The sequence below is a fragment of the Gracilinanus agilis genome, chromosome 1, assembly GCF_016433145.1.
Source record: "Gracilinanus agilis isolate LMUSP501 chromosome 1, AgileGrace, whole genome shotgun sequence".
Taxonomy (NCBI): Eukaryota; Metazoa; Chordata; class Mammalia; order Didelphimorphia; family Didelphidae; genus Gracilinanus; species Gracilinanus agilis.
The window spans coordinates 679935242-679953674 of NC_058130.1; the positions used below are offsets into that span (position 1 = coordinate 679935242).

An 18433-nucleotide genomic window follows, 5' to 3' on the forward strand; every position below is an offset into this window, starting at 1 on the left:
GGTACAGTGGAGTATGTTGGATTTGGAGTCAAGAAAACCCAAGTTCAAACCTTACCTCCTCAGGCAATTACTAGCTCTCACTTAGCCTCTCAGTCTCAGTTTCCTTATCTGTAAATTGGGATAATAATTACTTCTTCTGAATTCTTGTGAGGATCAAACATGATAATGCATGTAAACTAAAATTTAAAGGCATGAAGTAAAGGCTAACTAGCTATGATAATGAATCTGGAAAACAGTTTTCCAGTACTTTTATGTTAGTAGCTACTGCTAAAGACACAATCTTTTGTCAATAAGCATATCCCCAAATAATAATGTGTTAAAGTGTTTCCTCTCAGAGAAATCTGAACACAGGAGCAACCTGAGCTAAAACATATCATTTCAATAGTGAACAAAATAACATCTAGCCAACTAATATCTTCTAAAACTTTTTAGATTTTAAAAGTGAAAGGAGGCATCAAGGAGAATGCTATTTTACTTATTTATTTATATGTGTGTGTTTTTACCCTTTCAGACTCTAGAAGGAATGGATCAAAAAACAAAACAAAAATGAAATCCCAATAAAATTCTCCTGAATGGCCGTTCTGACACTTCTAAATGATGGCTAGCATTCCTTAGGGTGTTATTCACTTGAAGGGAAAAGAAATATTTTCTGGGGAAAAAATCTTGAGTACTCCCTGAGACAAGGAATAAGTACTTTAGAGAGCAAAGAAAAGAGGAAAAATGAATTAATCTGAATCAAGCATATTTCTGAGGGGGGAAAAATGAAGATCAAGAAAGTGGCTGACCCTATAAAAAACAGATGGGATGACCTAGATACACAATTACCTGCAACATAATCACATTAAGTGCCTAAGGCCATAAAAGAAGAAGCAAGAAAACCTTTTACTGACTTGTAATCAATTATTTTTAAACAATTTAAAAATTGGCTATTCTTACAAAATAATTTAAAATAATGCTACATTACATAATTTGAAATTCTGCTAAAATTAAGTAGGTCATTCAACTACAGTGCAAATTAGTGCAGGGCATATCTGTTAGTTTGAGCATTTTAGCTACCACATGCAAAGCTGTTGCGGTCATCTAGAAAATCATGGTTCACAGTGCAAGGTGCTACATGTCTATTTTTGTTTTTACCACAGAATGAGGGAAACGGTAGAACCAATGTTCCAGTTAATGGCAGAACAGGTACTGTAATGGAAAGCAACAAATATTTTAACAGTGAGTATTATCAGGAAAAAGCAGTTTATTTTTCCACAGACCTTGAAAAAAGGGGACATTGACTAGAGTAAAAGAAGGACACTTGGGATTGACTCCTTTTGGTCTTTAGTGGGCAAGCATTTAATTTTGATGACTTGGGAAACTCAGTGGCCTTCTAAGTAGAATTTTGAGGACATGCATAATTTCATCTTTGAAATTTAAAAGGAAAGTAGGGCCTGGGATGTTACCTTCATCATTAATAATTTCACCTGAAGTTGGAAGCAAAACTTCTAGAAACTGTTCATAAATGTGATTATTTTATATACTGAAGTGCAAATCATGATTTGGAGAAGCAAAAGTTGACATGTAACCATATTATACTTCAAGGATTTGTTATTTCACAGGAGAGAATATTCCCAGGGATCTCAATCTCATCACACCTTGGAAGGCAGCTTTCATGGAGATCATTGGCCAACATATCACTTGGTGATGAGCTTCTCCAAACTTAGGATGATCTCCACATGGCAGATAAACAGTAAGGGTATCAAAAATACCCTTCTAAAAGGATGGCAGCTGGGTAGGGCAATGGACAAAGTACTGGGTCTGGAGTCAGGAAGATCTGAGTTGAAACCCAATTTATTCTTACTTGGTGTAGTATTTGACTTATAACACTCAACTATCAACAACTAGTTATAGATGACTGGGCAAGTCACTTAACATCTGTCTATTTTCCACATCTACAAAATGGGAACAATACCTATCCTTCAGCTAGTAAGTGTAAAGCACTTAGCACAGTGTTAGGCACATAGTAAGTGCTATATAAACATTAGCTATTTTTGTTAAAATTATTATTATTTGTTCCTATTTTATTTTCATATTCCAGGGCTTCAAAGAGTAGATAGATGACTTTACTATCTTTTTCTTAAATGGAAGATCCTACACAAAAAATACATTTTGTTCATTGAAAAGGAAGTCATATTTTAAAATAAATAACTATTACCTTCAAGCCAGTTTAAAAGGTTTGGTGTTATTTCCCCTTTATGAAATTCAAAGATACAGACATGAAGAGGTCATAGATCTTGCTCAAGTTCCCATAGTGAAGCAAAGTGTCTCTAGGGGCAAAATTTTCTGGAATCTGACAAATCCATGATTTCTTTTAGTCTTCTAAGGTGGCAGTTAATGCTTTATGCTCCTTTCGGAGCATAGTTGGTGCTATAGAGGCTATAGTCAGGAGGATCAAATCCTGCCTTGGACAATTACAAACTCTGAACCATGGGCAAGCCATGTAACCCAAGTGTCACCATTTCTTGTGAGAATAAAGTCAGGTAATTTTGACCTCTACAAATGCCAATTAATGTTTGAAATAGTCCAGAGGTTTATTAATGCAATCCGGCTGCTTTCTAGCAGTTGCAATAAATGGCAATTTGTTAACTTCGGAAAGTGAAAAAATATTTAATATGGCTAAGGAGGCATGGAGGCATGGGGAGCTGAATTAGTGAATTTAGATCAAACTTTAGCAATGACTTGAAGAACTTCTGCTTGGGTTTGACACTGAAAGCTCCAAAGAAAGATCTGATACTTTTTACCTCATTCCCAAAAGGGGAATAAATTATAAGGAAATTTCGATATTATGAAGTCTCTTTAGAAGGTTGGTACTAGGAGTCAGGACAATCAAGCATCAATCAAGCTAATCACATTCTTCTAGGATTAAAATTTTATAAAGTCATTAGGGGAAAATATTTGACCTGTATCTTTTTAAAAACTGTGTAGTAATATACTGTGTTAGGTAGGACCCCCACTGTATCTTTATATTTTAAAACAAGTAGGCAAAACTTTCTAATTGCAGGGGCTTATCTTGTTTAATGTAATAACCAAATGATTGGAAAATAGAATTTTTAAAAATTAAATATCAAGTAGGCTAGAGTGCTAATTAAGGGAAAGGTGGCATATTTTTGGTAAAGAGAAGAATATTTGCAAATATTCATCTCTTGATATTAAGTCTGAATTTCTCTCTATTGAGTTTACAAGAGAAGTGAATTCCTTGAGGGCAGGATTTGTTTCCATTTTTTGTCTTTGTATTTTCAGTGCCTAGCACAATGACCCATGTGCAGTAGGTACTTAATATATGCTTGTTGAATTTAATTATTCATGGAAGAGAAAGATTTATATTTAGAATTTCCCTCCCAAAAAGTTAAGCAAAAAGAGGCTGGGAACATTTAAGATTGATGTGAAACAAGGGAAAAAAAGACAGCTAAAATTTTATTACATATCCTTTTTTTCTTTACTTGATGATGTCCTTATGATTGAAAAATGAAAATGATAAAATATTAAAAGTCAGAATGGACCTCAGAGATCATCTATTTTAATCCTTGCCTGAAGCATAAATCCTAACAAGTAGACATTTACCCTCTTATTTGGAGATTATCAGTGGTGAATTTCCTGCTTCATAAAGTAGTCCATTCCATTGGTGGAAAACTTTATTTTTCATATTTATTATATTTTCATAGTTATTATAAAATTTTCCTCATACTGAGCACAAAAGTCCATCTCTAAGCTTCTACCTGTTGGTTGCAGGGTCTACTACTCTCTAGATCCGGGTTAATTTCCATTCTTATTTGGCAATCTTTCAGCTATTTGGAACATAGCTACCATGCCCCTCTTACATTTTCTCTTGACATCACTAGTTGATTCAACCAGTCTTCTTCATAAAATGTTTTCAATTTCTTTTCCATCCTCATTGTTTTAATCTGGTTCACTTATGGTTTTCAATATCCTTCCTAAAACATGGCACCCAATACTAAATGAAATGCTCTAGTTTTGGTCTGACCCTGTATTTTATGCTTCAGGCAACTTGGGGATATGGTTTCTGGCAATTACTCAGAAAACCCTGAATGTCAGCCTCCCTGAGGCATAGAGTGAAGACTTCCTTCCTTTTCCTTTGCCACACCCTGTTTATCTCAGGTGACTCAGAAACAGTGACCCTCAAATCTACTGAAATTACTTTGGGGAACCAATAAAGATAATTTCATTTGCTAATGAAGAGGGCTCAGGCAATTGATTCACTGGTGATTTCAATAGGATTAAGAGAGATTGATTTTTTAAAAACTGGCAAAAGATCTCAGCCAAATGAAGGGAAATAGTCTGGAGGAAGTTTCTACTACTGAACCAGTCAAATTGGCTGCCTTCCCACCCAGCCAACCCCCTCCCAACAAGGAAACTGTAAAGTCATCAATATGTGACTAATGTAGCCAATAGAAAAATATTTCCAAAGCAAGATATCTGAATCACATAATTGCTCTTCTTTCATGACAGCTTGGTCCACCCTCATATTTTGAGAAATTCTTCTCTTTCCTTCCAAATCTTTTCCTAACTACTGTCATTGATAGAGTTTGAAAGCTAAGGAAATTACATGGAAAAGGGGTTATGTAACTCTACTAGAAGTTAGAGGTGGAGGGCGTTCTGGGATAAAATGGGTTTTCTGTTGAAATTTTAGGGAAGGATTTTCCGTGTGTACAACTTAAAAAAAAATAAAACAGCAAAATCCTTACTATATCTGTTGTGGCTTCCTGACTGATTTGGCCTCATCTAAACTTTTGATTTCCCCCAGCTTCTAGCACAGAACTACACAAAGCTGACCTGGTGGGGCTGTACTTGTTATATCTCCAGACCTATTCACATTTCTCTTTAGCAAGCGCGTAGCAGTTACAGTCTGTTCAGATTAATTTGCACTCCTTGTTTGTGTTTCTCTTTTATTTTCTTCTTTAGTTGTGACTCTGAGTGCCAAGGTATTGGTTTTCTTCACCTTCCTGAGAGCTTCAATGAGAGCTCCTTAAATGCAGAGATAGCATCTCCACCTCCTGTTTTTAAGTCCCATTCTATCTAATGGTGGTCTACAGAGAGTAGGTAATCTAGATAGCTAGCTATCAATAATTTGAACTTCTTTGAATCAGTAAAAATTAAAGAATATTTCAAATAAAATGGAATGATATTCCTTTTCAAAATTTTATAGTGCTTTGAACCAAGTGACAAATAGAAAATCCTAGGGAATTAATGATGATATAAGAACTTGTTGTAATTCATATGTAATTTTTATGTAAAGTTTCACGAAAATGCCAGAAAAGTCTGTTTTAAGTCAGCTAAATATCATTCTTGACATCTACCCTATTTATTAGTAAGCTTAGCAAGCTCTTTCCATGTTAGAGCAAAGGTAAATTTAAGCCCAGCCTTTATTGCCTAATAAAATATTTATAATTGTTTTTTGTATTGCTAATTATTTAGCAGGTTGCAATCATAGAAAGGAGAATCCAGTACTTCAATGTTTTTTTTTAATTACTTTTTTAAACTAGAAAATACCTATGACTACTTGAGGCTGTATGCTCTTATATTTCTTATATTTTTATTAACCTTCTGCTTTCTACCAGAATACTCTGAGTAGTTACTTGAAAATTCCACTGTAATGTTAATTCTCATCTGAAGAGAGAGGCCACTTTGATAAGCCCTTCAACACATTTTGTATACTATCAGAAAACAATTCCCATAGTTACCGAGCATTTTGCCCTTAAAAAAATGAAAATAAATGAACAGAAAAAAAATCTCATCTTCTAGTATTTAGAGTCTTAATAAAGCATTGTGAAATCTAGAGAAAAAGAAACTAGGGGTAAGGGGAAGGAAGACTTGTGTAAGACTCCATATAAACATGAAATACAACTTATTTGAGGTTCCAAATCCTGAATTTCCTTATATTTCTTCAGTTTTGACAGAAGCTTTGGTAAAGTCTAATTAGGTTTTGATGTCAATTTAAACTGAACTTTCTTGAATTTTGATGAGGTAGCTAATGTTTCTGAGAAAAAAGAAATGCAAACTGGATCCTTTCATAGGAGTTTTTTTCTGCTTTTCTTTTAATCTCTTTATTTGTCTTTAATATTGGGAGGGAGGAAGGAAGGAGAAGACTTTTTTGTCCTGTTTTTCATGTTTCTGCCTCACTTCATGCAATAACCCTCTATGACACCCTAACTGACAGTAGTGGAAACGAATGTTGTCACAAATAGAGGTTAATAACTTCCCAGTACAGGATAAGCAGTAGAAACAAGAGAGTCAAGAAGGTCCTCTTTTCATGCAAATAGGGTTTCTAAAAAAGAATAAAGTTTTTTTTAAAGTAGAAATCAGCTGTTTTTAAGGAAATGTGGTCTAAAAACTGAGTTACAGGAATTTTTTAATCTCTCTTCTCAATGAGCAGGCTATAGAATTATCCCTTAAGTTTCAAGTAATCCTTGAAATGACTTGAGAAGTTTCTGTATGCTATGATGCTTGGGCACCTAGATGTTTGCTGCTGAAGAGCTAAGAAGTATATCTTTGTGAATAATGCTTATTTGATCAAGTTTCTTTTTGGAGGGTCAGGGAGGATGAGAAGACTTCATTTAAGACACTGCTCAGCTTTAAATACTCTTTCCCTCAGGCAACCAAGTAAACTGGCACCCTAGTCAATGAAGACTTGGTTTAGCAGATTATTAAATAATCTTGCCTTCTCCCCGTCCCGCTTTGCTCTTTGGAAAATAGCTAGCTGGGTGAGAATTGATGTCTCTGTTGCATTAAATGGCATGTTAAAAAAATTCCTAGGTACCTAAATTTAGTTATCTAAGTCAAAAACATGTCATGTGAAGCTTAATTTTTATAGGACTGGAAGAGGAAGAATAGATTCTTTATTCTTCATATTTTCCTAGAACACTGTTCTTATCATCCTATTAAAGTATAAATTTCTTAGGGGTAGGGGCTGGTTCATTGTTCATTTTTCTATCCTTAGTGCCTAACATAAAGTATACACTTAGTGGAAATTTATTGGAAGATTAGAGATAAAGAGGTATGTGTGTACGAGTGTGAGGTAGATGGTGGTGCAATAAATAGATTGTGAAGTCTGGAGCCTAAAAGACCTGAGAGTTCAAATACAGGTTCAGACTTTTAGTAGCTGTGTGATCCTGGGCAAGTCATGTAATCCTGTTTGTCATAGTTTCTTTGACTATAAAATGGGAATAAAAATAGTACCTATCTTCCCAGGGCTATTATGACAAATGAGTAAATTCTAATTGTAATTGTACATATGAGGCACTATACAAATGGTTATTCCTTTCCCCATCCCTCAAGTCTCAATTTAACTTGATATTCCTTATTTTATAATGTGATAAGCCATCTGGGTCTTATCTGAGAACTTAACACCCCACCTTCCTCTTATATCACTGTTTCTATGGGGAAATTTAGACTTTAGATAACATTAATTTGAATAATACTCATATTGCCAGGAACACAACCCCAGTATTATTCAAATCAGTGTTCTGATATGCAGCAAGAAGTCATTTCAATTTGTTGTAAGATTTAAAATAAACACAGAGGATGATTCTGCTGTTAGACACATTTACAGAGTGCTTACCAGAAGCAACAAAGGGCTATAAAACAAAAAACCTCTCTCTCTTTCTTCAGTTGACTCCTCAGTGTTCCTGGGTAACAGGTCTAATCTTTCTGAACCTCAATTATCCTTCATTTACAAAGACAAGTAGAATTCACCTGCCCTGAGGCTAAAGAGGTAAAGCACGCATTTATTACTCTTCTGCCAGAGACCACAGCAAAACATTTCTATAAAATAAAATGCATGGCCTCTACGTAAGCGTGTTAGTTCTTTCAGAGCAGAAGGGAACCAATTTGCTCTTGGTGGAAAGTCATTTACAATACCCTGAAAAGTTTACTATGATAAAATTGTGTGTGTGTCTGCCCGCACACACGTATGCATGTGTATTCTGGTCTAAGACAACGTTTCCTTTATCCTGTTTGGTCTCAGTCATAGACTGTCATCCTCATCCTCATTTGCTTTGTCATTGGTGGAAAATGGTATTATTGACATCACATTCAACTCTGAGTCATCTCACCTATCCAGTCAGTTTTTAGGGTCTGGTTTTAAAGGGCTTTACAAATCCTTTACCTTTCCCAGCATTTCTTGGGGGCAGCGGGGGAGCATCGGCTGTCGGAGAGGTGGGAGAATCCATGCTCGCAGATGCAAAGATCTGGTTGGTAAAGGCTCCGTAGGACAGTCTCTGTTTGTCTCTTGGAGTGCTGAATCCTGGCAGTGCTAGCTTGTCCTGGGGGGAAATACTGGAGGAGTGACAGAAGCTCTGAGGTCTCGGAGAACGTTCCTTCTTGATTGGGCTAGGCTAAGGGGTGAAATCATGATAAATAAAATGAAAAATTGCTACACTGTGATGCTGACACATATGTGCAGGAGTTGGGGATTTAGCCGGTAACCTCAAATCTTGGAATTCAGAAATGTGCATTTTAGGAGGCCAGTCATAAGTTTATCAATAAAGTCAACTGTAGGAAAAGGTAATACACCATACCAGAGAATAGCCCAAACACTCCATTTCACACACATCCGTGTCAGATGAATGAGGCACCTGCTGACAGCTGCAAATGCCTGAAGTCATATAGTTTATTTAAAAGGTCGTTCATTAAACTTTATGAGTATCCTTCCCAATCTACTCTTTAATTTCTTTTCATTTCAGTTTGGTTTCTGGTTTCTCTTTTAACCTGAGTCTATAGGTGCAGCTACACAAGGTATTAGAGAAGGAGTCCATTTAAAGCAGCTCCTAGGGCCATGTTTCACTAATGGACTCTTCTTCTTCCTATATCATGGCACAGAGGTGGGGATCCTGGCTCTGCCAACCATCTTGGCATATCCAACCAAAGTGGAAGGGCTTCCAAAGCATGGGCCAGTGAGGGACTATACATCTATTGTCTGTAAATTTACCTCGTTAGGGTCAGAAAGGTTCATCATCAGAAGAATGGTCATCAGAGTGAATTATTTTGGCTACATCACCAACAACGAGAGGAACTCACATTTAGAGAGCACTTCAATGCTGGTAAAGCACTTTGTATGGAGAAACTGGAAGGATCTTATCTCTTTTGATCCTTGAAACAACCTTGTGATATAGGTTCTATTATTATCCATTTTACAGCTAAGAAAATAGAGGCAAATAAAAAATGGTTAAGTGACTTGCCCAGCAACGTGCATTATGCCTCAGTGTAGGGAGCATGGCACCACAGATCCTTTAAATCAAGGGTCCTGAACCTTTTATGGCACTGATCCCTTTGGTAGTGTGGTGAGGTCCATTGACCCATTTTCAGAATAATATTATTAAAAGCATAAAATAATACATATGAATAAAAAGGAAATCAGTGATATTTAAACATAAAATAAAATACATGTGAATAAAAAGGAAACCAATCATATTTAAATAGTTATCTATGGAAGTCTACATTAGGTATTAAGGTTGTATTAGGGATGGTCATGACTAAAAAATTCATCACTTTGTTTCTACACAACAGACATCACCAAACACTGGGTCTGTACTGTAAAGCTTGCAGTTTGGTAGAAACCACCAGAAATTGTACTGTCAGCCTAGTCATAAAGAACCCATGGAACTTTCTATTCCACAATGATGTGTTACAATGGGTAGCTGCTTATAATCATGACAAATTAGGGCTGTAAGCATCCTTAGAGGTTATCTAATCCAGTGCTTTCATTTTACAAATAGGCAAAATGAAATGAGGCCTAATGATTTGTCTAAGCTTCAACAATTAGGAATGGAATTCAGGTCTATTGCCTTGAAACAGCAAATATTTGAAATGGACTATCAAGGCAGAGATATAAGACACGGTTAACCCAAACAAGAGCCTGTTCTGTTATTTGTCCCTAATCTTATTGCCAAGATCCCAATAATAATCCCTTCAAGGGATACCCTCTACCCAATTTATCTCCTGCCTAACTAAAACTTATAGAATCATTTTCCTTTAATTCCTTTGGGGAGTCTCTGCTCATGCAGGTGGGGCTCCCTGTTTGGTAACATAATAAAATTTCACTGGTTCTAAACTTTCTGGTTCGGTTTTGGTTTGTTCAGGAACTGATGATTTTACCCATAGTCACTTGCACCTCCCAGGAGAACAGGCTACCTCTCTTTCAGTCACTCAGAATCAAAAAGTTCATATTGCTAATTGTAGGAATATTATGTGAAAGAACCAAGAATGAGAGGAACTCAATAATTTAATTTAGTAAACACCTTTATATGCAGAGCACAGATATTTTCTATATTATGGGGAAAGTTAAAGGTATTTCCAGAAATGCACACTAATTATTCACATTTACCTTGTCATCCAGATCATCATCACTTTCATCAATCTCCTCCTGTCGAAGATTCCACTCATACTCAACATGGACATGTGGATTTAACTTCCCAGCCTTAGCCTGAGAAAGCTGAGAATAACAAGGGTTAACAGTTCTAATTAAAACATTACAATGAACCACTTTTATATAAACACTGCCCCAAATGAAAACAAAGCCCTAGAAGTCTTTGTCCTTTTATGTCTTGACCTCCCCCACGTTGGGCCTCATTTTGCAAATGGAAGGCTGCCTCAGTTACCTACTACATTGTAAGCTTGGCTCAAGCCATTCAGTTTTCTCCAGGTCCATCTCACTACCTGCTATGCTGCCTTGTGGGTATGTATTCTCTGGTTCACTCCACCATTTCTAGTTCTGGAAGCCTAATCAAATCAGTTCTCCTGATCAATCTTCCCTTGTGGTTCCATTTACTATCCACAAAATATCTCTCTCTGGCCACCACCCCTCCCTTCCTTCTTCTCTTCCTTCTTCCTCACTCCTCTTGCTCCTAAGCCCTAAATTAAATGTTGCAAAATTAGTATAGTTATAACTTGGCTAATTTTATAATATTTAATTTATTTTTGCAATTGTTTTTATAATTTAATTGCAATTTAATTTTTTGCAATATTTAATTATATATATATTTGTCTGGCTAAAGGAGCTTTATATTACAAACATACAAAAATGAGACTTAAAATATCAAACTTATGGTTAACAAAAAGATGTTGAACTAGTCCTTGCAAGTGATGAAGCTTTCATCTATAACCTCTCTTCAGGGTCCCATCTTGTACCACTCATATCTTGATCAATTCCTTACAGAAGCTTTCAAATTGATCATCATACCTTGAGTTTCTCCCTATTTTAATCAAAGCTGCCAAAAGTAATTTTCCTAAGGAGAGGGTCTAACTCTGTGTCCTTTTCCCTGCTTAATAAACTTTAGTAGCTCCCTCTTATACCCAGAATCAAACCAGAGTTAAATCCTCATTTTGGCATTTTTACAACTTGGGCCCCTCCTTACCTTTCCAGGCCTCTTTTATTTGTAACTTAAATTACATATTTCATTCCTCTCCACATATTCTACAATCCAGCCTCATGGGTCCACTTTCAGTTCTTCACATGATATTAAATCTTCTGACTTTGCACCATTTGTTTTCCATATCTTGAATCCTCTCCCCATCTTTTCCTCTTGGTTCTCTAGCTTCCATCAAGCCTCAGCTCAAATCCTATCTAGGGCAATCCCTTGAAGTGTCTTCCATTTATTACCTTCTCTCTGTCTCTCTTATGCACCTACTTCCTTGTATGTTGCCTTCCCCACTGGATTGTAAGTCCTTTGAAAGCCAAGACTGTTCTTTTTCCTTTTTCTTTTGGATTCCCAGGGCTTAGAAGAAGTGCCCAGCATATAATAAGTCCCCTAAGAAATACTTGTCTGACCTATCATGGTCACTGTGGGTTCTCAAGGAAGACTAATGGGGGGCCTATAAATGAGCAGTGTTGGACCTCAATGTTCCACTTCTACGCTCAAGCTCATGCAGCCCTACTGCAAACTTACTATACAAAACATTAAGTTCAAAGGCCACATCTGTGGAGCATCTGGATGGCAAATTGACCATTTTTACCATTTCTTAAAAGGAAGGCTAGTGTTTGGTTGGGTTTCTTTGGTCAATTGTCAAGAAAGAATTTGCTTTGGTTATGCATAATTCCATTTTCTCCAAATGTTATGTGGAGATGAATGATGATTAATGAAGGTCTACTGTTTTCTATTTGTTCTTTCTTACCAAGTCTTCACATTGGGTGGCTTTTAGTCTCTTTGCTGTATCCAGGGCTGTTTCTCCACCTTGGTTGACTGGAAAAGGTAAAAACTAAATTTAAAATTGCTGCTTTGCCAAAAGCTTAAAAAGAACTGAAGTATAAAGAACTACAAGGAAGTGTAATTTTTAGTAAATTAAATCCTATTAGGAAGGAACAAATATTCATTCATTTATTTATTTTTGTAGTGTAATTTTTTTTGTCAATGTCAATATGTGCTTTTACCTATATCCACTGTTGGTTTGCTCCTCAGGAGAAGTTTCAAACATTCAGGTTTGTTATACATACTGCAGTAGTGTAGAACTGTATTTCCTAGTGCAGTCTGTTTATCTAGGTTTCCACTAAAAAAAGAGAGAGAGAAATAAAGATGGAAAAAGCCCAATTTGTCATAAAAATGAAGTAAAAGTCAATTTATGAGTTTGGTTCCTTTCTTCCTTTTCTAAATCTGTGTTTTCAGGCATTGAAGTAGCTAGGTGGTATGGTAGATTGAGTATGGAGCTTAAATTTGGCCTTAGTCATATTTGCTGTGTGACTGGTCCAGTAACTTAATCTGCCTCAGTTTCCTTCTCTGTAAAAGGAGGATCATAATAGCACCTACTTTCTGGGGTTGTGGTGAAGATCAAATTAGATAATATTTATAAATTTTTGCAGATCTGAAGAATTACATAAATGCTAGCTAATATCATCAGTTGTTAGGAAATAGTCATAGGAATGCCCATTTATATTAATTACAAAAGAACAAGATTATAAATGTAAATTCTCTAATAACTTTCCAGACAATGTTTGCAATTTCCCTAAATACAACTCTTCTACTGGCTCTTTAAACTTTAGCAGGAAACTGTCACCATGGAGGTCAAATACACTGTGGTTACCAAAAAACATGGGAAACAGAAAACTTCTCCCTTCAAGTTACTGGTTTGAAAACTGGGAAGTTGTGCATGTAAAGATTAGAAATGTTTTATTTGATATAATGCTTTGCCTACCTCCAAGAGATGCCATTTAGAAAATTCACACTTAAATATATATAAATAAAACAAAGATCAGAGGAAAAATGGGCAAGGGGAAAGAAACTTTTCAAGATTTTGGAAAAAGCTCCATTTTCAGAATGGTCTTAGCAGCAATCAGAATAAACAGGCAGTAGCTGTTACCCTCTTTCCTGATAAACAGCTTCAGGTTTCCACCAAATCCACTTATTAGCTGTTTGACCTTGGGCAAGTCACTTTACCTTAATGGACTTTATGTGCCCTCATCTGTAACAAGAGGAGACTGGACTAGATGATTTCTAAGGTTCCTTCAAAATCTAAATCTATGATAAGAATATTGATGTTTGGTTTAATATTAACAATGATTGATTTTTCCTGTAAGAATGAAAAGCAAAATCCTGCCTCTGCCAGGTATTGCCTCTTTTTTGGACAAATCACTTGACTTCTCTTGACTTCCTAGATCCATAATCCTATCCTTGATTAAAGAATGAAACAAAGGTTATTAAACAAATTATAGTGATTTTAAAATAAAGGAAATAGAAAGGCCTTTCTTGTTTTCTGGAATCCAAAGAGGGATAGGCACTTCGTAAGAAGCTTTTTAAAAACACTGAACTACTGACATGCTTTCTAAGAGGTGCTCATGTGCTACAAAAAGAAAAGTTTGCTAATTTTATTAATCAGAAGTTCAAGGAATAGTGAGAATAAATTTGTATTTTCTATTTTATAAATAAAGGGATTCTAGATGTTTCTGTCCAAGTTGGATTAAGGAAAATAGGTCATTGTTGTTCAAATCAGTATAAAACTGGGGCTTCAATATTTCCTAGCTTAACTTTATGCTACTGGATGGTTATTGAAGAAGAGGAAATGGAGGGCATCTTTTTCCAATTGTTACTGCCATGAAATTGCCTTCTACATAGAAAGTAGTTAACATGAGTTATCTCTGTCTGTCTGTCTGCCTGGCTGTCACCTCTCTTTTATCAGTTGACCTTTGGGATTTATATAATTTTTATTCATTGATGTGATTGGAGAGGACACAATTTTAATATTATTTGTCATTCATCACTCTTTCAAACTGTTATTTTTTCCCTACACTTTTGTCCTTTCCACACTAATCTCCCATGAATGTCCTCCATTGTCATGGATACCAGAGGAACATAATAAGAGAATAAGAGTTCACTTAGCCTAATGGCTTCATTTTCTACATCATAGCAATGAGACCCTGCCAGGTGAAAAGCCCAAGGTCACAAGGCAGGGTACTTGCGCAATGAGAATTTGAATACTTCCACAAACTCAGTCCAACATACTTTCTATTACTGTACATTTCCTTCCCTTAAATTTCCTTTGACTTATGGAAATGTACTATTATTTCATTCTCAAATTTTATAAAATCTTAAACATTTGCAAAGATATTTTTCCCTTAAAGCACTTTTATCCCTCTTTTTGAGAACTGTTTAGGTCAAAAGCATTAACGTTTTGACTCTACACTCTAAAATCATCCTGAACAATCTTGGACAAAGGCTCCTTTTTCTCTCTGCCATTTTTATTTATTAGCTCAAAAAAAGTTCTTTCAAGTTCACTCGCATTGTGGTGGCAAAGTGTATGGAGTATTTTCATGTCTAACATAATATTCTTTGTGAATGCCAAATCTGAATACTCATTTTCAACAAATCCAGTAACATGAAAATGGGCACTTATACAAAAATCTTAATTTGGGGATTGTCATCTACTTTGCAAAATGATTGTTTTTGATACAAAGAACTTCACCTCAGATTTTCAAGATGGTAAACCCTTTTTGTTGAAGACAGTATTTGATTTACATGAAAATCTCCAAGGGCCAAATCTTTTACACAAAGAGAGGTACATCTGTAGCCAGTGAGACTAATGGATAGGAAAATTTCTGTTGATTTTTTTTTTAAACCCTTACCTTCTGTCTTAGAATGTATTGGTTCCAAGACAGATGAATGGTAAGGACTAGGAAATTGGGGTTAAGTGACTTGTTCAGATTCATACATTTAGGAAGTGTTTAAAGCCAGATTTGAACCTAGGACCTCTTGTCTCTAGGCCTGGTGTTCTATCCACAGAGCTACCTGGCTGCCCCTCTGTTGCTATTTTAAGTTAAGTCAGTACTGAAAACCAGCCGTACCAGTTTTGTACTAGAAAGTCAACCAAGTGGAGAGACGTCTGGTCAGCAGTTCGGACTGCAACATGAAGGGCTGTTTCACCTGGCTCCTAAAAAGAGAAAAGGAGAGATATTAGAAGGTTACCATTTTGCAGAACTGTCTACAAAGCAAATCCCTTTTCTCCTCTGTTGACCATAGAGTCTGTTCCAAACTTTTAAGTACAGGATGTCTTACCTGTCCAGGCTCCAGTAGTGGCTCCATTAGCTCTACCCCCTCTGCATAGACTTGAATTAGTGCAAGTAAGTCCCTAGATTTGATGGCCTCAAGTAGTTCGTTCAGCTTAGCAGATGAAGATAAACAGGTCTTCCTTGAAAACTTATGATCTACATATTTTGCAGTGATATATTCTTTACGTGCAGTCCTGAAACAAAAGTATTTGTTATGGCATTCCGAATGAGGTTCTTTTCCAAGGAACAATAATGTGGTTGTTTTTTAGGTAGGGGTTCTGGGGGTGGTCAGAGATGGTGATTTGCTGGACACATGATTTCACTGGAAATTTCTAGAAGAGAAACTACTGATACAGTAACTAAGTTGATTTATAATTTGTAGTCTTAGATAGTTGCTTGGGGTTATCAGAGGCAGGACTTGATTCCAGGTATTCTTGCCTCTAAGGCTGGCTTTCTATCCAACATAATGTTTCTTTCTGAAGACTGGGTATATTATATACATGTAAATATCTCTTTCGGAAAACAGAAAAGTAGTTTTTAATGAGATAATACTATGGTTCAAACATATTTCCCTAATATGAAAATAATATAACTTCACAGTATACTAGTTTTCTAGAGGACTTAATATCTCTTCCTATTACTTAAAACTAAGCAAAACTGAATGTAATAAGTGAGGTAGGAAAAGAGCTAAGTAATCATATTGGAAGACATTAAATGGAAAACAATATGGATGGAAAAAACATAAAGGATAAAGCATAAACTAAGCATATAATTTTGGAGCTACATAAGACCTTAGAAAACAATAATTTCAACTAACTCATTTTACAGATGAGCAAATTATTTGCCCAAGGTTAGATGATGCATGTTGGGATTAGACCCAGGTCTCAATTCCAAATCCAAGGAATTCAAATGAAATGAGATAGCATATATAAAGTATTTTGTACATCTTAAAATACTATTTAAAAGTGAGCTCATTTTTATTATACCATCCTGAATCTGTGAAATGTATTTGTTGATAAAGATGTATAATGGTCTCTTTCATGTGTGAGGATAATATGGGTACAGCTGAAAATGCTGCTAACAGACAGAAATCCTACGTAGAATGTGTATACGTGAAGATTGTCCTTTTCATGACAGTTATTTTCTCTATGAAATACAGAATTATCTTGCTCCAAAAAAATCATTCTCTGTCTTTGATTACTAAAACCCAACTCAGTCTAGTAGTAGCTACTATTGTTTCCCAACATCTGCCACCCCTACTTGAAACGAGGTTGACACCTTTCTCTTCTAGGTCAGTGTTGGCTGCAAAAATGCCTGTCCTTCCCTAGGGAGCATGTGGTCCTTTCTCTTTCTCCTTCTCTAGGTGATCACTGGAATGTTGTGCCTTGCTGACTTTGTTCAATGGTCTATGATTTCATGAATGTCTTCTTGAAAATATTAGCTTTCAGAGTACAACTTTCAGTCTTTTTCTGCTGTTCACAGTCGGCTGAGTTGGAAGAATTTCCCAGATGACTGAAAATACAGTCTAGTTTTCCAGTGCATCTTTTGAGTATGTGATCTAGGCACACTATTCATAAGGTATAGAAAGTTTTCTTAGAAGTTAGTTTCTATATGGAAGGAAGGGCAAGTAGTGGAATGTTACATGCCTTGTGTAGTATATTCTGGGGATAAACAACAACATTGTTAGCATTTTGGTAGTGAAAAGGCTTCTTTGTTTGGAAGATTTTAGGAAAATTGATCTTTTGTTCATAAAAGCACATCTTAAAATTATACTAAAATAGATTTGTTCTCTTAGTGATGAATCCACAAACATTAAGTGCCTACTATGTGCCAGGAACTGTGCTAAATCTAAAGATACACACAATAGTCCCTTTCCCTCAAGGAGCTTACAGTTCTTTTGGGGAGATAACATGTGTTTATATGGCTACACGGAAAATAAATACAAAATAAAGACTAGGGAATATTAGTGGGGGAGACCCTACAAGCTATGCAAGTCAGGAAAAGCTTCATGTATATAAGGTAACACTTGAGTTGAGTGCTGAAGGAAACTGGGGATGCTAAGAGATGGAGATGAGATGGGAGTGCAGATGAGGCATATGGCAGCCAGTGCACAGGTATGGAAATAGGAGAGGGAGTATCATGTGTGAATAAGTGAGGCTTGGCTTGAAAAGGGAGCAATATGTGTCCATAGGTCAGAACCCATCTAAGTCTAGAATCATGTGTGAATCTTGCCCTCATTGACTCTAGTAATTTGGCTAGAGAGGTCCTCCCTCATGTGCTCTGGGTCTTTCCACTGAAACTGTGAGGATACTATAGAGCACAGGACAATCCATAGACTTTCCTTTATTCTTAGGATGTGACCAGACTATCTTCTTGTTTGCTATTACATATTTCTGATGATATCTTTTATATCATGTTTACTCTGCTGCAGCCTACTCAGGATACTTAAAATCTTCAAGGATCTATGATTGAAGTAGTCTTGTCAGTACTGCAGATTACAATCCTTTTCTGCCTTAATGGTGTTCATCAACTATTGAGGCCAAAAATATTTATCACCTGACTTTCTGATTTCAGATGTAGCATAAATGAATAGAAATAAACCTATGGTGTTCCACATTCTCTATTTCAACTAATTAGATGGACTAATGGACACTATAGAAAATCCTTTAAAGAATAGATGCATACAAAGTGATGAGATTGGTGAGATATAAACACCAGATTGGAGAAGATCACCATTTGGAAAAAGCAATAGGTTTGGTATTCAAGCTGTAATCCCTCTAGCCAACTTATAGGAGGATATGGAAAAAATTCACACATGATTCCAGGCACTGATGGGTTGTAATCTGTGGACAACTTTGGCTTTGCAACAGATCTCTTTGTGACTTTGAACAAATCACTTTAATT

General features: G+C 36.0%; 1 protein-coding gene across 1 annotated transcript in view; it reads right to left on the minus strand.

The window, feature by feature from the left end:
- ASAP1 (ArfGAP with SH3 domain, ankyrin repeat and PH domain 1) overlaps positions 1-18433 on the minus strand; it is a 400440-nt gene that overhangs the window by 31360 nt on the left and 350647 nt on the right. The window contains 6 exon segments of the mRNA XM_044669204.1: positions 8165-8393; positions 10382-10489; positions 12169-12236; positions 12425-12540; positions 15326-15411; positions 15537-15723. Coding sequence (XP_044525139.1) covers positions 8165-8393; positions 10382-10489; positions 12169-12236; positions 12425-12540; positions 15326-15411; positions 15537-15723 — 794 coding nt within the window.